The sequence below is a fragment of the Pongo abelii genome, chromosome 5 (assembly GCF_028885655.2).
Source record: "Pongo abelii isolate AG06213 chromosome 5, NHGRI_mPonAbe1-v2.0_pri, whole genome shotgun sequence".
NCBI classification, from domain to species: Eukaryota; Metazoa; Chordata; class Mammalia; order Primates; family Hominidae; genus Pongo; species Pongo abelii.
In genome coordinates, this window is record NC_071990.2 from 51,206,520 (window position 1) to 51,228,988 (window position 22,469).

A 22,469-nucleotide genomic window follows, 5' to 3' on the forward strand; every position below is an offset into this window, starting at 1 on the left:
CACAGAACCCTTTAGAGAAAACTTACTTCAAATCGTGAGCTGAGCATTTTCTTTGTGGGCTTTACATGCTCTTATTTACCTCCCCATACAGAATATGGGAACAAGCTGGTGTTACTCAGAGTGCAGCTAAATATATGGTAAATGGCTACCTTCACCCCTAGTGAAAAAGAAAGTGAGATTATATTGGAGGTATAAAACTCTCAAGATTATATATGGCTTCAGTTTCTTAATCACAATTTCATGCATAACCATATCTTAAAACTTTCTAACACTACATATTTACTTACAATAGTATCATCTATAAAATGTTATTATTTATATATTGAATATTTTGAATATTAGAAAGTTATGATTTCCCATTTATTACGCTTTTTAAATGTTTGCCAGAATTGTTGTTTTTCTTTAATTGTAGTCAAAATTATTTATTTAGATAAAATTTTCTGATTTCATAACAAAAGTATAGGAAGATACAAATCGCATAACCAAAGATTTCTTTATAGCAAATTTCCTACTATATCTTTTTCTTAAACTGTGATTAAAAATACATAACAAAATTTACCATCTTAACCATTTCTAACCAATTTGGTAGTGTCAAGCATATTCTCATTGTTGTATAACCAATCTCCACAACTTTTTTATTTTGTAAAACTGCCTCTGTACCCATTAAACAACTCCCCATCTTCTCCTCTCCCCAGCCTCTGTCAACTACCATTCTGTTTTGTGTTTCTGTGAATTTAACTACCCTAGACATCTCATATAAGAGGAATCATACAGTATTTGCCTTTTTGTAACTGGCTTATTTCACTTAGCGTAATGTCTTCCATGTTCATCCATGTCATAGCATGTGTCAAAATTTTCCTCCTTTTAAGGATGCACAATATTTCTCTGTGTGTGTATGTGTGTGTGTGTGTGTATGTGCCTATATATGCCACATTTTGTTTATCGATTCATTCATTGATGGCAATTAGGTTGCTTCCACTTCTTGACTATCATGACTAGTGCTGCTATGAACATGGGTATGAAAATATCTCTTCAAAATCCTGCTTTCAGTTCTTTTGGATATACACCCAGAAGTGAAATTGCTGGATGATATGGAAATTTTATTTGTCATTTTTTGAGGGCCTATTCTACCATTTTCCATAGCAGCTATACCACTTTACATTTTCACAAATAATGTACAGGGTGTCTATTTCTCCATATCTTCACCAAATAGTAGCCATCCTAATGGGTATGAGGTGATATTTCATTGTTGATTTGCACTTCTCTAATGATTAGTGACGTTGAACATCTTTTCATATGCTTCTTAGCCATTTTTATATCATCTCTGAAGAAATGTTTAAGTTCTTTGCCCACTTTTTGACCACGTTATTTTTTTTTATTAAGCTGGAGGTTTTTATATAGTCTAGATAGTAACCTCTTCTTAGATGTATAATTTGCAAATTTTTTTCCATTCTGTACATTTCTTTATTAGTCTGTTGATTGTGTCTTTGGTACATAGTTTTCAATTTTGATGTCGTTTAATTTGTTTATTTTTACCTTTGTTGCCTGTGCTTTTGGTGTCAAGTCCAGGAAATCTTTGTCAAATACAATGCAGTAAAGCTTTCCTGTATTTTTCTTCTAACAGTTTTACAGCCATATGTCTTCTTTCGTTCTTTGATTCATTTTGAGTTAATTTTTGTTTATGTTGCATGGTGAGGGTCCAAGTTCATTCTATTGCATATCTTAAATTTTATCAATTTAAACAAAAGATACATGATTGGCATTTTCAATTGAAACCCGAAGTGAAGGTTCCTGATGTAGACTGAATTTAAATGTGTGTAATTTCTTTACTGCACATTTATTTAAAAAGGCATCAACAGAATATGTTAACAATAGGATAGCAAAAGTCAGCTTGTTGCTTAGCCTTGAAATATGCTCTGCTCTTTACAAGTATATTTCTTAAACCTGGCTTTATATCAGAATCGCTCTTGAAACTGTAAAAAAAAATACTCAGGGATTGGAGGACATATTTAATATTTAAAGATTTGATTCAGTAGTTCTAGGGCTGGACTCAGGTATCTATGTTATTTTTAAAACTCTCAAGTTGATTCTGATAGGTAGGTTTAAGAACCACAGTTCTAGGATATTCCGTAACTATAAGCTTTTCTTTCCCCCTTTGGGAGAAGAAAAACTCCAATTCCTTTTTAAAGGGTTACTGAGAATTCTATCAAGTTTTGTATTGTATACTAACATATTAAAAACATTCTATTGGGAGCCCGAGGTGAAAGGATCACTTGAGGCCAAGACTTCAAGACCAGGCTATGCAACATAAAGAGACTCCATCTCTGCCAAAAATTTTAAAATTAAAAATAAAAAGATTCTACATTGATGATTCTACTAATAATCTGGGTAAACATGTGTTAGCATACAGCGTGTCTTTTTTATTTTTATTTTATTTTATTTTTTGTGAGAGAAGGTCTCAATCTGTTACCCAGATTGGAGTGCAGTAGCTCAATCATGTCTCACAGTACCCTAGACTTCCTGGACTCAGGTGATTCTTGAGACTACAGGCATGGGCCACCATGCTTAGCTATGTTTTTGTATTTTTATAGAGATAGGGTTTCACCATGTTGCCCAGGTTGGTTTCAACTTTGTAGGCTGAAGCAATCTGCCCACCTTGGCCTCCTAAAGTGCTGGACTACAGGCGTGTGAGCAACTGTAGCAGGCCGAGTGTGTCCCTTTAAAAATTTTCTGCTGACAGTGACAACTGTAATTTCGATAGAACCATTAGCTCAAGAGAAAGATGAATTACGAAGGAGACATATCACATCTGAGTTTGAAAGCAGACAATTGTCAGAGTGTGATTTTCCACCATTTTTACTGAATGCTGGCTGGGAAAGAAGTGAAGAGGGAGTGTAATTGGATAGGCATAAAGAATACTCTACTTATTACCATCAACTTGTGTTACTATTTTATTTAGTTAAACCTCCTTCCCAATGCAGACCACTTAAAAATATACCTTATAGGTTGGCCAGTTTGGTGCCTTGAGAACTGTGGCTTACTTTCAGCAGATTTAATATGTCCAGACAAAGCACAAATAACTACTTCTAGTTTTCCATGGCAGTTGACATATCACTGTGTTCTGGGAAGCCGTATGCATAGCAGTGACCCTTCTCACAATTCACAGCCTGGAAAGCTCTTGTTTCCATCAAAATGACAGAAGGCAGACTTATTCATTATTTATAATTTACTGAGTACCATCAATAGTGCGTATTGTTGTAGAGAACACAGCAGACACCACAACACAAATGAGAAGAGGGAAAAGATTTGACTGAAATCTCCAGAAGACCCCATAGACTCAGTTTCTGGGAATAGTGGTGGCAATTAGAACAAAGTGGCATGGGGTTTCATGGTCAGAGTAGCCTCAGCTCAGATGGAAACCCAGAGCCCTAACTTTTTTGAAATGTTAGGAATTCCCCTCTTTGAGATTTCAGGAAATCTTAAAATTTTCCCCTCTTTGTCTCTTATGTTCTCATAATCTCCTTGAATCTGAAGTCAAGCAAAAGCACATGTGACAATGTAATAAGAAATTGGACTATCTTGAAGGCTCAGTCCAGGGAAGACACCCTGTCCAAAAGATGTGAAAACTTTTTTTCTCAGCATGTACCTTGGGAGGCTGACGTTTTGTTGTTTCCATTATTTCTAGTAGAACTATTGTTTATTGTTTCTACTATGTTAATGGCAGGTATTGAAAAGATGACTAGAGGATTATCCCATTCTTTAGAACTTCTAAAGTGGAGAATAATTATATATATCTCTATATTATATAGAATATATAATTATATATATCTCTATATTATATAGAATATATAATTATATATATCCATATATTATATATTATATATATCTATATATTATATATATTATATATATCTATATATTATATATATATCTATATATTATATATAATATATATCTATATATCATATATAATATATCTATATATTATATATTATATATCTATATATTATATATAATATATCTATATATTATATATATAATATATATCTATATATTATATATCTATATATTATATCTATATATTATATATATCTATATATATCTATATGTTATATATCTATATATTATATATCTATCTATCTATCTATCTATATATATCTATATATATCCATATATATCTATCTATATATCTATATATAATATATCGATATATATATCTATATATTATATATAATATATAGATATATATATCGATATATAATATATAGATATATATTATATCTATATATTATATATCGATATATATATTGATATAATTATATCGATATATAATATCGATATATAATAGCTATATATAAGATTGATATTATATAGATATTATATATTGATATAGTATATATAGAATATATATAATTATTCTATATATACAGAATATGTATATCTATACATTCTATAATATAGATATATATATTCTCTATATACAGAATATATATAATTATTCTCTATATAGAGAATATATAGAGAATATATATAATTATTCTCTATATAGAGAATATATAGAGAATATATATAATTATTCTCTATATAGAGAATATATAGAGAATATATATAAATATTCTCTATATAGAGAATATATAGAGAATATATATAATTATTCTCTATATAGAGAATATATAGAGAATATATATAATTATTCTCTATATAGAGAATATATAGAGAATATATATAATTATTCTCTATATAGAGAATATATAGAGAATATATATAATTATTCTCTATATAGAGAATATATAGAGAATATATATAATTATTCTCTATATAGAGAATATATAGAGAATATATATAATTATTCTCTATATAGAGTATAGAGAATATATATAATTATTCTCTATATAGAGTATAGAGAATATATAGAGAATATATATAATTATTCTCTATATAGAGAATATATAGAGAATATATATAATTATTCTCTATATAGAGAATATATAGAGAATATATATAATTATTCTCTATATAGAGAATATATAGAGAATATATATAATTATTCTCTATATAGAGAATATATACAATTATTCTCTATATAGAGAATATATACAATTATTCTCTATATAGAGAATATAGAGAATATATATAATTATTCTCTATATAGAGAATATATATAATTATTCTCTATATAGAGAATATATAGAGAATATACATGAATTCTATATATAGAATATATAGAGAATATATATATAATTATATATATAAATATATAGGCTTATAATGTACAAGAATGATGCTACAATAGAAGATTAAGCATACTGGTAATTTACCTGTGGAAATAAGGAAATTTCATCTTTTTATCCATAGTACCTAACGAATAGTATGTATACAATAAATATATATAAATAAATGTAGATTATAATAATATCTCAATTGGGTCCTGTGTATATTTTCCACTGGTTCATTCTCAGGGCCATGATGTTTTAATTGGACAATGGACTAGGGAAGTAATATGATCAATGTGCTTAATTCTATTTAACTCATAAATTATCCTGACAGCCTACCTTCTTAGAAATATACCCTCTTACTACTGCCTTGGGAAATAAGGAATGTATAGACAGTCCCAGTCCCAGACATCTGTGTGCTTGCTGGTGATTAAATTTTCTTCATTGATTCTCAGTGTTGGAAGGCCCCTAACATTCCTACTCTCCTTCAACATTTAGACCTTCTCTCCAATGTCTCTGTCAAGTTATCATCCATCTCAAGCTTGGAAACTCTCAATAATAGGCTGCTCTCTATCTCTGACAACGCTATTAGAAATGCCTTCCTTCCATTTCCCAATGTCCCACTTCTTGTGCGCTTTACAGAGTTACTTTCATCCTAGTTCCCTCCCACTTTCTAAAGGCAGTTCTCATGTCTTCCCTAGTTTTCTCTTCAAGGGTTATTCATTCCCATTTCCATCAGGGTTCCACATATGACATGCCTTACAGTCAACTCAACTGGTATTTTCTGATTGCTCTGTTCTTGGCAACACGCTGAAGAGCGGATATTTGTCTCTACTTAAATGTGAGCATGTTTAGTTTTCTCCAAGAAGCCTAAAGTGTGCATAGTTTTTGTTTTTTGTTTTTATTTTGTTAAATTTTCTTGAGATGGAAAAATGGCTGGGAAGGTCATCAACAGTGGGCAGTTTTCTTCACCAAGCATTCTTTAGTGTGAGAAAAGAAACAATGAAATTTCAATTAAATCTGTAATCTCAAAAGCAAGGGTCAGCAGATACGAATTAGGGGAGATCTTCCTTGCTAAAACTGGATTTTTACAAGGAAATGCAAAGATGGGCCTAAGAGAAGGTTCAGAAGCCTGTCTAAAGTTTACTCAAGCAATGAATCTTTGTCAGGAGACACATACATTAAAGCATCCATGGCAGGGCTTTTGATGAATTTTTATGGATTTTTAGATTTAGCACATAGGAGACTAGTGGTTAAAATAATAGAAGCCAGAGGTAATTGTTTCTAATTAAAAGTTGCAGACATGACCCTGTAAAGACTACATGTGTGAATAATTGGCTTTGGGGAACACATACATTGTGGAAGAGTTTTGGTTAATTTTTATTTAAATATTATCTATCTTTGTTGAGCTATGGACTGGAGAAAAATCCACAAAGAGACAATACGGCACGGTGGGAAGCACTTGGGATTCATTGTCAGGGGATCTAACTCAGTCTCCACTTGGTTACCAGCTAGATGTGTGGATTTAGAATAGGCATTGCACCCGTGTGACCTCTGCATGTTCATGAGTCAGTGCAGTTAAGCTGGGTGATCTCTAAGGTTCTTTCTAGACCAATAATATTTTACTCCATTCTGAATTTACTGATTCATTTTAAATCATTACTTATGCTGAGTTTCTATATCATCTCATATCTGCTTTTTATGTTTTCTCAACTTGTTCATCTTAAAACATCAACAGTTCAATAAAATTCATTTTAAAAAGCTTAGCATTTTCATTCCTCTATTCCAAACAGAAAATACATCTGATAGGGAGAAATGTAACAAGATGGTTAATGTATCTGTATAAAAATCTCTATTCTCATATGTAAAAATTATGGAGCAGGCATCAAATGTTATCACTTTCAAGAAGTTGACTTGGATGTAATTGATTGTAGTCTCTTCTAACGTATGTGCAATGATTTTTATTTTAGCCTGCTTTGCTAATGAGCTGAACTGAGGTAAAATGGAGTCACAAGGACCCATTCATTCCCCTTTGGGACCTCGAAGTAAGTGGCTGAGAAGAACAGAAGGAATGTGACTTTAGGGCAGTGGATGAGCACACATCTCCCAATCTGATAGAGATTCAGGGTAGTCATAAACATACTTCCCCAAATTGAGTTTGATAGAGCACTAGTCAGTCCTATGAGATGCTCTGTGAAAGTGTTTCATGGCCAAGTGTCTTTTTAGTTAAAGAAACCCTAATTATTATACGTATCTTGAAGTATGACAATGCATATTGGCATACCAAAGACTCCCAGAACCCTTTTTGAAAGGAGGTAATACTTAGCCACAGTTTCTAAAACTTGATCATGAAAACTGTTTTTAAATCTCAGAGTACATATTAACATTACATAAAACTAAGATTCTGCAGAAGGTCTTGTGGGAAATGCTGCAGAAGTTTATCATCCTCTTTTTCCCAAGGAGGAATGCAGACATAATAGTTAGGCATTATTTCTTGGTCCTAAGGAAACGTGCTGAATTTTTTCTCTGCATTTAAATGGAATGAGGGTTGTTTAAAAAATGTTGATGCTTTGGATTCATCCCAAACCAATTAAATCAGGGTCTTTGGGGTGGGACCCATACGTGACTATTTTTGAAATAAGCTTTGTGAGTGATTTCTTCTACGCATCTAGGGTTGAGAACCACCAACTGAAGAAACCACAGAACATTTGAGAGTGTTGTCAAGGCTTTGCTTAATGAGTAGATGTCAATGATTCTTCACCACCAGAGAACTAGATACTTTAATTGTGTATCTTAATTAAATTCCCTTTTAAAAGTACTTGGGACCGTGAGATAAGATAATCTATGTAGAAAATAAGCATCATCAACTGGTTTCACCTTTCATCTGTTTTCTGAATCATTTAGGCTACAAAGAATAGATGCCATTGAGTTCTGGAGGATAAGCCCCAGTTACATGCCCCATGGTAAGGGTCTCTCTCCATGGCCTACATTTAGAAGTTGTGCTGCTTTAGAGATAAAGTGGCTAATACTCAGAGCCATGAGAAGAAGTAAGGTTGGGCGGAGAAGACCTACAATTCTTTGCTGTTGTTGTTGAGGGTCTGTTCCCCAGACTCCCTCTCTATTGGCTGTTCTTATGAGTAGAAGGCACTTATCTAGTGGCCAGCTAACACTGTAGTGAGATTATAGACTGCACTTGGACCTAAGCCTGTAGTAACTGAACAATCTTAGAGGGAAGGAAAATGAGATTTTTCTTCCACTTAAATCTTACTGTTTGCATGCTTCCCAGAGGGCTAAAAGCAGAACTGAGTGACATCAGTATGCATTTCTAGAAATAAAAAGATTAGTGATAGTAAACACCCATTGAAATGATGCAACATAACAAAATAATAGGAATAATAACCCAAACACCATTTCAACCTTCACACACACCAAAAAAAAAAAGGTGGGGGAGAAAAAGGCTTGCTTGCTTTTTCAGGTAAAAAGTTGAAACTTTACAAAATGAAATTAGCTTTTAGACCGATTACTTAAATGATGATGACAGGCTATTTTCTCTTGATTTTCAGTCTTCTAGTTTGTAACACGATAGTGTCTATTACTTCCAGCTTTTTGTACCCCAAAAGAAAGCTAGAAAAATTTATCTATGGTTGGCAGACACACTGAGTGATCTAATCTTCAGTGACAAATACTAAAGAGACTTTCATTTCCTTTATAACACATATTGAATCACTGTTTGCTTAGTAGGTAGAAAGGTGCTGGATACCAGGCACAACTCTTTCCAAGATAGGAAGAATTCAGGAGAGGATTCCATAGAAGGTTGCTTCAGGCTATGTTTTAGAAAATTGCTTTAGTGGTCTAATTTAAATTAGTTTAGACAAATCAATTAAAATAAAGATAAAGCATTTTTGAAGGACAATTAGAATAATATGGACACAGCTTTGTAGCATTTATCTAGCATACAATTAAGCTAGTGAAAAGTAAACTATACTTACTTAGATTAGAGAAAGTAAAATAGCTCTTATTCCTCTAACATTCAGATTTCTATACTAGCTTACATTCTAAGTAAGAACTGAAGCTTTGGAGATTTTAAAGATAAATGTAGGTAAGGCCTTGACCATGAGCAAGAAATGCACTTAACCAGGGATTATAAGGTGCGAAGAGAAGTTTGTGAAATTCCTATTATATGGAATTTTCTGATAGGTCCTCGTCATCAATGTCAAGCAATTTCTAAGTATAAACACTGTCCAAGTTAAAAATGGGTTGTTGCTACCATCTTATTAGTAAAACCACACAGGGAAAAAGAAGAAAGGATTAAAGTGTATTTTCTTTCCAACAGCAGTCTCTTTTCTTCCATCCTCTATTCTACCTCTTCTCTTTCATTTCTGAGCCTCAATTTCTATAGTTTTGACACCCACTGTTAAGAGAATACAGTTTGAATGGTTACAATACATTTCCATGTAAAAAGTTACAGACTGTGTCAGTAAAACATTCAGGTCAAGACCACTGGTCAAGAAGAAGATGCCATTTTACAAGTCCACAGGTGCACACACACTCTTTCTCTCTCTTTCACACATATATGCATACATATACACACAAACACACTACACACATGAGTGCAAAATCTCCCTAGGAATGGCTACTCTACCCAGTGGCATTCTTCAAATCATTGAAATGTAAACACTTAGGGAAGAAACCTGAAACTTAAGAGGAAAACGGAAAAGTAGAGCTTCACCTCTGAATCCAGTAAACAGTTACCTCCTTCCTAAACTGAGCCAATTTGAGGAGATGGTTTATGTTGCAAGAAAGGTGCTTTAGAGAATGTTAATTGGGAGGTCTAGCAAAATAGGAGCTTTTAAAACCATGAATAAAATTAGGAAGATGACTGTTAAATATAAGTTACATTTTCCGTAACATCAGGTGCCATAAACTACACTAGTCTGAATTTTCTCAGCAGGTGATGGTATTGTTCACAGTCAGTTGTCAGAGCCTTTCTGCTCCTCAGTGTGAAATTAGTAATAGGAAAATGAAATCAATGAGCTGTAATCTAGTTAGAGAGAGAGAGAAAGAAAGAGAAAATGAATGAAAATATAGTCCAAGGTAGATGTACTCTCTAAGTCCGCCTAGCTATGCTCCAAACCTCAAATTTTGACCTTTGCCTTTTTAGTTTAGACTTACTGATTTCGTAAAGCTCTTTCCTATGAATAGCCCTTGAGTCAGGTCTTCTTCTTAGTATATTGCAACACTAATTTGCTTTTTACCCAAGTGGACATGTTTTCCTTAATCTCCCCTAAATTTCCTATCATTGATTTTGGCCCACCAATTAAACTGTCTATCACATTAAGGTTTTTCAGAACTTTGGTTCTGTTATACAATGCAGGAACTTTCCTCTCTGTTTTAATACCAGCCATTAAGCTAAAAATCTATAATGCCTTCAATCACATTGTTAATTAACGTGTCCAGCAGAGTGGGATTAATGACAGCCTTGCAGCACTCCATAAGAGACATCTTTCAAGGTTGACAACTGCCCTTACATCCACACTTTGGGTGTCATTGTACAACCAGCTGTGAATTTCCCTTACTTTGCTGTCATCTAGCTTACCTTCCTCCTCCCCTCCAACTTTTCTTACAGTATATGGGGAGACTTTGTCAGATGCATTGTTGAAATCCTACACTCAATTATATTGCTGCTGCTCTAATAACTCATTTATAAAAGGAAATACAGTTACTTTATTACATATCTTACTAAATCCATGCAGCATTTCAGTGATTACTTCTACTTTTTAAATACTAACACTTCAGCTTTTTAATAACCCATTGTGAACAAATTGTCATAAATCCATTCATTGGAATACTTACCAGCAATAAAAAGAAACAATATATTGATAAATACAACATAAATGAATCTGAAAATTATTATACTAAATGAAAGAAGCCAGTCATGAAAGTCTATAGACTTCATGATTCAGTTTATATGAAACTCTGGGGAAACATGAAAATTATAGGAACAAAAACTAGAGCAGTGATTGCCAGGAGCTGGGGCTTGGGAACGTGAATTGACTGGCAAACACACAAGAAGCTTTTTGGGTAATGGTGGTAGTTACAACACTGTGTGGGCTTGTTAAATTTCAACTAACCGTAAGCCTGAAAAGAGTAAATATTACTATATGAAAATTCAATCTTGATAAATTCAAATTTTGAAAATATCCCATTACAGAAATGTGTTAGACTAATTAAATATAATTTAATAACCCAGAGTTTCTAAAATCTTTTTTCCTCCTGCTTTAACTATTAAGGCATGTCTCTCTGTTTAATTGTACTACTTTATGTCCTATCTTCCAGGATTTCTCAAAGATTAAAGATTACCTAACAACTTCATTGTCTTTGAAACATGTGCTTGTGTTTTCTATGTCCATAAATAGGTGATTACTAGACTTAAAAAAAGGTCTCAACTTTATTCATTATACTATTGCCAGCTTTAAAGATTGAACTCTGAAAAGAAAGCAAAGAATTATTTAATCTTTCATATGCTAACAAAATACTCTTCCCTGCAAACATTGGGCCTATCTGCACTATTCCTTTTTCTCATTCTTGGAACAAAACTTTGAAACAAAACCCTACAAATCTGGGCATCAAAGATTCCCAAATGAAACCAAGAAACATTCAGCTGTTCATTAATTCAATTATTACAAACACTGCTGTGCAATATATCCATGCAATGAAACTACATTTATATCCCTTTAATCTATACAAATAAAAATAAAGGAATTAGTACTGTGATTAAAATAAACGTAAATAAAGTTGTTTAAGGAAAAAATATTACTCCAGAATCTGGTGTCCCCACCCTTTCTTTCCCAGGCTAGATGCCTTCTGGAGGTGACTAATACCCAACTGCTGGCAGATAATGTCAGGTGAAGTATGCACTGATAATAATAGTTTTCCATCTCAGACCTGTTTATTTTCTTACCAGCTTTATTGAGGTATAATTGACAAATACAAATTATATATATATTTAAGATGCAGGATATGATGATTTGATACATATTGTGAAATGATCACAACAATCAAGTTAATACATCCATCACCTCACATAGTTACATTTTGGGTTTGTGTGGTGACAACACTTAAGATATACTCTCTTAATTATATCTTGAATATAAATAATTTTCAAATATATAATGCATTATTCTTAACTACAGCCACCATGCTATACAGTAGATCCCCAGAACTTATTCATCTTATTACTGAAAGTTTGTAAGTTTTGACCAACATCGCCCCATTTCCATCACTTCTTAGCCTCTGACAACCACCCTCTACTCTGTTTTTATGGTTTGGCTTTTTTAGATTTCACATATAAATGATACCATACAGTATTTGTCTTTCTGTGTCTGGGTTATTTCAGTTAGTATAATGTCTTCGAGATTCATTCATGTTGTCAAAATGGCAAAACTGCCTTCTTTGTTTTGGCTAAATAATATTCCATTGTATATACATGTTGACTATTAGAAATAATGCTGCAATGAACATGGAGTTTAGATATCTCTTTCAGCTACTGATTTCATTTCCTTTAGATATATACCCAGAAATGGGATTGCAGGATCATGTTGTCATTCTAATGTTTAAGTTTTTGAGGAACTTTCATAGTGTTTTGTACAATGGCTGCGCCAGTTTGCTTTTCCACCAACAGTGTGCAGGGTTCCCTTTTATCTACACCCTCACCACCACTTATCTCTCAGCTTTTTGAAAATAGCCATCCTAACAAATGTGAAGTGACATCTCATTGTAGTTTTAATTTGTGTATCACTGATTAGTGATGTTTAGCATCTCTTCATATACTTACTATCCATTTGTATGTCATCTTTGGAAAACTGTATGTTTGTGTCCTTAGCCCATTTTTAATATCAGGTTTTTTTTTTCCTATGGAGTTGCATGAGCTCATTATATATTTTAGATATTAATTCTTGTACCAAATGTATGGTTTGCTAATATTTTCTCCCATTCCGTAGGTTACCTTTTCATTTTGTGATTGTTGCCTTTACTGTGCAGAAGTGTTTTTCATTTGACCTAATCCCATTTGCCTATTTTTGGTTTTGTTGCCTGTGCTTTGGGTGTCATATCCAAAAAATAATGCCAAGACCAATGTCAAAAATATTTTCCCTATTTTTCCTTCTAGGAGCTTTATAGTTTTGGTCTTTTATTACTTTTCAGTTTTTAATCAATTTCAAGTTCATTTCTGTGTACGGTGTAAGATAAGGATCCAATTTTACTTTTTTGCGTGTGGATATTCAGTTTTTCTAGAACCATTTATAGAAGAGACCAACCTTTCCCCATTGTGTATTCATTAAGATCTTGTCAAAGATTAGCTTACTACATATATGAGGATTTGTTTCTAGACTCGTTCTGTTCCATTGGCCTATGTGTCTGTTTTTATGCCAGTACTGTACTGTTTTGATTACTATAGCTTTGTAATATAATCTGAAATCAGTAGCATGATATTTTCATCTTTGTTCTTGTTTCTCAAGATTGCTTTGGTTATTTGCGGTCTTTCATGGTTCCCAGTGAATTTTAGTGTTGTTTTTCCTATTTCTTTGAAAATGCTGTTTAAATTTTGGTAGGGGTTGCACTGAATCCATAGATTGGTTTTAGTATGGACATTTAAAAAAATTAATGCTTCCAATCCACGAACACAGGTTATTTCTTTCCATTCATTCGTGCCTTCTTTAATTTCTTTCATTACTGTCTTATAATTATTAGTATACAGATCTTTAATCCACTGTGGTTAAATTTATTCCTAAGTATTTTATTCTTTTTGATACTATTTATTCCTTTTGATACCATGAGATTGCTTTCTTAATTTCTTTCTTAATTTTTCACACAGTTCATTGGTACTGCTTAGAAATGCAACTGATTTTTGTATCATGCAACTTTATTGAATTCATTTATTATAACAGTTTTTCACGGAGTCTTCAGGATTTTCTAAAATCATATCATCTGCAAACAGAAACAATTGAACTTTTTCCTTTCTGATTTGGATGCTTTTTATTTCTTTCTCTTGCCTAACAGTTCTGTCTAGGACTGCCAGTACTATGTTAAATAGCAATAAAAGTGGTAAGAGTGGGCACCGTCTTCTTGTTCCTGATCTTAGAGGAAAAGTTTTCAGTTTTTCACTATTGAGTATGATGTTAGCTGTAGGCTTGTCATATATGGTCTTTATTATGTTGAGGTACATGATTTACCACTTGTAGTAAAAATCTGATATCCCTGGATTGTCAGTTATGCTCTGATGCTACCAATGTTATTCCCATTCCTCTTCCTCACTTTGTGACTGGGAGTTTAGCCTCACCTGTTTTCTTCCCATTGTCCCCTCTGTGCTATAGTTTTACATTTGTTTGGGGATTGTTAATTCTTTCTCCCAGGAATTTTATTTAAGTCCTCTCATCACTTTGGCAAGTTTCTATCTTTTGGAAGTAACACACCTGTTTTTCAGGCATGAGGAAACTAATCCCTTTTTCAACAGTATCATCAAAGAAATTGTGAGTTTCTTTGAGTGGAATTTCAACTGGCTGAGAGAGGGAGGACACACAAACACACAAATAGGAATAACTGTCATGTTTGGGTATTAAAAAGAGATAAGCTTGAGATAAGCTTTGCAAAAATAAGGTAATAGAGCACATGATTACATAGGGTGAAGGAAGGTGACTTGAGAAACATTAAGAAAACTGATATGACCTGTGAATCCTCTATAGTCACTGTTCTTTTACAAATGTAGCATAGACATGACTTACCTAACACAATGCGAGTTGTCTCCAGGGCCTCATTGAGGATAGAGTTTTAGAGTTTAGAATTTAAGTAACTTCTATATTTTGACTGCCTATTTCAAACCATCATGGCTACCATTTAACCCTGGTGATATTTGCATGTGAAATGCGCTCTCATCAGTAATCTGGTGAAATTATGTGCAAATGCCAAGGGTAACTTAAATATCAAACCTGTAACTGAAAAATATTTTCCAAAGTTGAAAATCATCTCTATTGTCAAAGAGTTTGAAGATTTGACTATAGTTCGTTACCTTGCAGGTGACCTTAGTCTTTTTTTTTTTTTTTTTTTTTTCCTGTCTAGGATCAAAAGTCAGACCTTCTATTTCTAATTTTCTTTTTTTTTTTTTTTTTTCTTTGGAGATTCTACATTATTCCTCTCTCCTTTTTTTTTCCTCTCTCTTTTTTTTTTTTTTTTTCTTTTGAGACAGAGACTTGCTTTGTTGCCCAGGCTGGAGTGCAATGGTGCAATCATAGCTCTCTGTACTCTCAGGTTCCTGGGCTTAAGTGATCCTGTCACATTGACATCTCAAGGCTCTGAGATTACAGGCATGAGCCACTGAACCCAGCCCTCTCCTTTTCTGTATGTCACTGTGAATGAGATACACACCTATTTTTCTGGATGACTGGGGTTAAAAGAATAGCATGATGTTCCCAGAACTTTTTAAAACATACTGTGATTGCACACTTATTTTTACATTATTGTAGTACATTAGATTACTTTAATTATTTGGGGTTCATAAATTTCACTGAAAACTGCTAGAAAAGAATCTTTGCCTTACATTTATTATTCTGGGCAGTGTGCTATGCATATTTTTAATATGCGGGTAATGTTAAATTAGGTAATTAACAAAATTTACATAATGTTTTTCATGTTGAAAGATGACATTTCAGGTCATGAAAGTCAAAATGACTTTTTTTTATATTGAATATCCTTCGATTGATTTTAGAGTTCTTTGTTGAACGAAGTGGTTTTTTTTTTTTTTTTTTGAGACAGTCTCCCTCTGTTGCCCAGGCTGGAATGCAATGGCATGATCTTGCTTCCGCCTCCTGGGTTCAAGTGGTTTTCCTGCCTCAACCTCCTGAGTAGCTGGGATTACAGGCAGGCACCACCACACCCGGCTAATTTTTTTTGTATTTTTAGTAGAGACGGGGTTTCACCAGTTGGTCAGGCTGGTCTTGAACTCCTGACCTCGTGATCTGCCCGCCTTGGCCTCCCAAAGTGCTGGGATTACAGGCATGAGCCACTGCGCCCAGCCCTGAAGTGGTTTTTCAACTTCCATAACCTGTGTCCATGTCCTTGATGTTAATAACACCATAAACATGTTATACTCTTAAATTGAAGCTTAGAGTTGGAAAGAACCTAGCAGATGTTCTTGTTAGACTACTGTCATTTTACAAGGCTAAATAACTTCCTCCAAATCACGAAGTGCCTAAAGTCAGAGCCAATGTGAGGATTTGGTACACTTGGCTCTCAATCCAAGGCAAAGATGACAATGCAAACTGCTAATGATCGGATCCATATTTTGGAACAAGAAAGCCCATCGGTCAAGAAGCGATACCAGCTTAAGAGGAATCTTTAAATACGGAAACAGCTCTTTTCTCAAAGTGGATAATGAAAGCATTTATATATAACTACCTACCTGTGCTTGATTTTAAAAACCCTGCTCTTAGACAGGAAAGTGAGTAAAAAGCTTCTGATTTTACAAGCCATCAAGGCTGCCCAAGTACAAAGTTAAGTCAGAGGAACTGAACTAAAACTGCCCACAGAAAATGTGATTTCTCAGAGAAAAATGTACCCTCAGCCTAGGAGGAACATAAGTACAGAATATCCAATTTCTCAGGCAAATTATTTAACTTCTCTGGGACTCAGTTCTTCGTCTGTAAAATGGAAATAATATTATCTAGTTCTTAGTGTTGTAACTAGAATTATATGAAGTGACACAGATAAAAAACTTAGAACAGGACTTGACATATGTTCAGAACTCAAAAATTAGATATTAACTTCAATAATACCCAGTGAAACTAAATAATATTGTATATTCTGCTATAGATGAAGAGGTGAGTCACAACAAAGAGGACATGCCAATGTAGAAGAAAACTTAAAAAGGAACTCTAAACAGGAATAAAATATGAGAAAAGAGACAGTTTGTGCCTGGGGCCAAACATCTGGACATTAATGGTTGGCTTTACCCAGTTCTTTTTGTGGGTATCACCACGATTAATTTTTCCACCACTCCAACAATTCCATTTGTTTTCCAAGATCCCAGATAGATTTCAAATTACTTGGCTTCCCCTCTAGTTGTCTCATTGTAGAACTAGAGCTTAAATTATTTTCCCTGATTGGCAATGCAAGACCTTGCAGCAGAGGTGTGGATATAGTAGTTGAGCAGTGATGATGTCTTACACCACAAACTTTGATGCAGATAATTGCCCAAGCATTGGCCATTGTTGTTTCTTACATAATCAGAGACTGGAATTTTCTTTTTTCTTTTTAATATGTGTTAACTATGGTGGAGGCTCAGGGAAAACTTTGTAATATATTCAGAAGAAAGATGGTAACAACCTATGGAATAATGAGGGACATGAGAAATTTTACCCTCTACCCAGAAAATACACCCAGCCAACAATCTCTATCATTTATCTAAGACTTCGTTTAGATCTGGCATCCTCCTGAGCCCTTTGCGTAGACTAATAAAAACAACAACCCCACATGGTAGATCTTACTATTACCTCCACTGAGGCATATTAATAGCCTGCCTTAAACCCCAAATCCTTCATTTGTATTATTATAAAATATTATTATTTTTGCTGTTAAAGATTATGTAACTTAAGAAAGATAATTATAGGTAGCTGAAGTATTATGAAGGGTGGTACTATCTGATTTAAAAACTACTAATGTCATAATAACAGTTACAAACTAGGACTTAAGCAGTTAATGGCTTTATTAAATGTACCATACACATATGCACAATGTTGTATATACATATTATAACATAGGCATACCATGTGACAAGGATGTTTTTCTATATTATTACGAGACATAGGAAGCAAACTGGTGGAGTGTCACTTCAGGACAGTCAACATAAGTGAAAAATCTGGGTAGCTTCTATGCACAAGAAGACTAAATCTACAGTTATGTGTTTTTTCAACCAAAGATGACATTTGTCATGGTTGGAAGAACTACCTATGCTGAGGTTACCATAACATTCCTTATATTTGCTTATTAGCTTTTGTTATTAGTTAATTAGTTAGTTTTCAGGACCTAAATGTTGAGTGGCTTACATAAGACAGGGTTTTATTTCTCTCTCATTTAGGAGTCTGGAGATGAATAGTTTCTTTCTAACTTGTTTTGTCCCTGCCACCTAAGCGATTATCTGCATAGGGCATAGCTACCCTTTTAAGCAAGTGGGAATTGCATGTATCACTTCTCTTTATGTTACATTGTGGGTAGGTTAAGTCCCATGTCCAAAACTCACTGCAAAAGAAGCTTGGAAATGTAGTCTCCAGCTGGATGGCCATATGCCCAGATTAAAGTGCATTACTATGGAAAAAGAGAATGAAGTCAGAGGGACAGCTAGCCATGAGGCACACTCAGCCAATTATGATTTCTTCATGTGTAGTCTATGCCATATATGCCATTCTTGAAAGCAAGATGTTTCCACACATAGAATCTAAAGGTGTGTTTTCTAGCTACTTCTTAATGAGGTGGAGAATCAAGTCGTGTGTTAAATATTTAGACTTGGTAATAATTAGTGCGTATCAATCGAAACCACATAGAGATACCATCTCACACCAGTTAGAATGGCGATCATTAAAAAGTCAGGAAACAACAGGTGCTGGACAGGATATGGAGAAATAGGAACACTTTTACACTGTTGGTGGGACTGTAAACTAGTTCAACCATGTGGAGGTCAGTGTGGCTATTCCTCAGGGATCTAAAACTAGAAATACCATTTGACCCAGCCATCCCATTACTGGGTATATACCCAAAGGATTATAAATCATGCTGCTATAAAGACACATGCACACGTATGTTTATTGCGGCACTATTCACAATAGCAAAGACTTGGAACCAACCTAAATGTCCATCAATGATAGACTGGATTAAGAAAATGTGGCACATATACACCATGGAATACTATGCAGCCATAAAAAATGATGAGTTCATGTCCTTTGTAGGGACATGGATGAAGCTGGAAACCATCATTCTCAGCAAACTATTGCAAGGACAAAAAACCAAACACCCATGTTCTCGCTCATAGGTGGGAATTGAACAATGAGAACACATGGACACAGGAAGGGGAACATCACACACCAGGGCCTGTCATGGGGTGAGGGGAGCGGGGAGGGATAGCATTAGGAGATATATCTAATGTAAATGATGAGTTAATGGGTGCAGCACACCAACCTGGCACATGTATACATATGTAAAGAACCTGCACGTTGTGCACATGTACCCTAGAACTTAAAGTATAATAAAATATATATAATATATAAAAATAGTAATTAGTGCATATCAACTCTATTAATGACAAGTCTTCCAAACTGGTCCTACATTTCTTACATAGTCAAGAGCAATACCTTCAACTGTGTTGTATCTTCCACAAGGCTTAGCATCATTTAGGAACACAGTGAATACCTGTTTAATTGAATGTTCTGAATTATATGGAGAGATTTGCTATTTCACATGATACTGCAAATCATTCACCTCTTTTTTCCTATCACTTCTCATTTCCAGTTTGATCACTCATGGCTTTGGGACTCCGGCAATATGTGCAGCTCTAAGCACTTTCCAAACAGTTCTCAGTGAAATGCTGAACTACTTGGAAAAACACACTACTCACAAAAACGGCGGAGCGGCGGATTCTGGCCAAGGACATGCCAACTCGGAGAAAGCCCCCCTGCGGAAAACTTCAGAGGCTGCCGTGAAAGAGGGCAAAACAGAAAAGACAGACTAGCTACATCAAACAGAATCTATTTCCAGAGAGTCTTGCTGCTGATATTTTTTCTAATATATATATCATTGAGGGTGACTAATCTTCAGTGGACCAAATCTCTACCCTTCCCCAACCCTCCATAAAAAACAAAAATGGAAATGAAAAATGAAACAAAAAAGGACAAAACCAAAAAAAAGAAAGAAAAAAAAAGAAAACAGCAGTGTAACTGTGTGATGAAATTGTCACCTTTTAATTTTATGTTATGATAAACTCCTTTGTGCACGTAACTTATTGTCTGAATTATATACATCACAGTTTTTAAGCACTTCTGGACTTTGGAGAGGCAGCACATGCTTTTTCACATATAACTGATGCACTTTCTTACCCAACTATGTAGGTAGGGATCAGAAAGCATGACCAAACTGGAATCCACCACCAGTACTTACAGCTCCAGTCTTTCTCGACTTAACTCCCTTTAACTGAAGAGTGCCTCATTCCACTAAATAGATCAATCTGGAAATTAATCTATTAATAAATGTTTGGGTAACTGGAAAGGGCAGTTATGAATCTGTGAATTGACAACAGATCTAAAATTTTGATCACCCCAGCCCACTTAACTACCAGTGCCTTGGTGGTATTTAAAAATTCCAGGAAACTCTCTCCTATCTATGACATTCCCACCTAATCCCAGGTCCATTTTACCCCACCCCAATAGCTAAGAAGATACTGGAAAAGTATATTACTGAAGGAATAAGAGATGAACTCTTCCATCCATTCTCTTCACATCACCAACCTAGCAATTCAAGAAAACAGACCCACTGCATTTAGTGGGTCAGGGCAGGATGGATATAGGAAAGAGTAGCTTTGCCTCTGTTGGGCTCCTGATGGAAAGCAGTGGCATTGTTTTGCCTGGAAAAGCATGGGAATAGGAAGAGTGATCTTTCTGGGAAGTCCTGCTTCTCAGAGATGGGAGAAAAGAACAGGGACCTTGGGGAGGTCCTTGAAGTGCTGGTGGCCAATGATTGTATGGTTAAGATGAGAGCCTTCCTTTTTCTGCTTTTGTGCTTCTTCTACCTGCCCGATGGCTGTATTCTAACCCTTTAGAGACACAAAAGCATTCAGGTCTGTGTTCAATAAAGAAAACAGAAACAATGATCAGAGAAAACTTTTGCTTTTAAGATGCTTTCTTTTTTCATAGCTTGTTTTTATAGCTTCATTGTCCTTTAGTTAAGACACTGAAAACAAGAGGTTCCTGGCTGCAAAGGCAAGGGGCTAATTGAATGAAAGTTTGGTCCATATAAACCTGAATGTGTCAAGAAACCTGATTGGTATCACATTGTACTAACCTTTCTACTGTTAACAATCCTCAAACCTCTAGGCCAATAAAAATGTAGGTCATTGTCTATGTAAAAGGAAAAAAATAATTTTTTTATTAATGTGTTGACTCCTGACAGTTTAAGATGAAAACATTCTCCTCTCATTAACATATTTAATTACTTTTTAAAAGCCTCTATCATATTATAACCCCATGGGAAATATTAGTATTATTTTTCATTGAGGGGAAATAGCTCAAGAGTTTTCATGTAGAGATCACAAAAACTATTTTTACCTAACAATAATTCTTAAAAATTATTTGACCTAGATCTTCAATCTTGTACAGAAAAGTAGAACCATACCAATGAAAAATTAAATTTTCTAGCCTAAATTTAATTAACAGAAAACACTACTAAGGAATTCCATAACAGAAGATCTTAAAATAAAGAAATGTGAAATAATGAATTGTGATTTCATGTGTTTAGTTCCATTTTTAAAATTTTTCTATTATTCATGGCTTAAATTTTTTTTGAAATAAAATAGAATAAAGCCAAAATTCTGCCGCAGTTCCAAATTTTCTCACAAAATATATGATTTAATCTTACGTGAAATTTCCCATATTGTAAAATATACACATGAAATAAAAATGATCAATATTTCAGTTTAATAAGTAATAGGAAAGTTACATACAGATAATGTGGATGACTACTTCCTCAATTAAATTTCCACATTAACTTGCTTTTATTCTATTTATTATTAATAATACATATGTATTTAATATGGCATTTTGATATGCATATCTGCTAGGTACTTTATGTAGTTATATACCATGTCGAATGTTCAACAATAATCAGACAAAAAATTAGATCTGGCTTATATTACCAGCTTACTTTTTCACCTTCAGCTGTGACTAGTTGGGTTTCTAAACACCTCAATGGGATGTTATTACTTACTAGCCTTGGAAACAAAAATATAACTACAGGGCATATTATTTACCAGGATTTGGGGTGTTTTAAGAGCCTTAAATGGACAGCGCCCATCATTTAACTTAACCAGCCATTAGGATATAAAAGAATTGATGGACTGGTCATGTTTAGAATCATTATCATATTCTAATAGACATTGTTAACACACCAACTTTTGCCTTGTATATAATAGGTACTCACCACTTTTTAAATAAATGAATAAATGAA

The 22,469-nt window shown here is 34.0% G+C and overlaps 1 protein-coding gene across 1 annotated transcript in view; it reads left to right on the plus strand.

Annotated features, from left to right (window-relative positions):
- Positions 1 to 20,201, plus strand: part of TFAP2D (transcription factor AP-2 delta) — a 58,372-nt gene extending 38,171 nt beyond the window's left edge. The window contains exon 8 of the mRNA XM_002816990.4: positions 19,764 to 20,201. Within this exon, the coding sequence (XP_002817036.1) occupies positions 19,764 to 19,983 (220 nt within the window). The 3' untranslated portion in view covers positions 19,984 to 20,201. The remainder of the gene's footprint in view (positions 1 to 19,763) is intronic.
- The last annotated feature ends 2,268 nt before the right edge of the window (positions 20,202 to 22,469 follow it).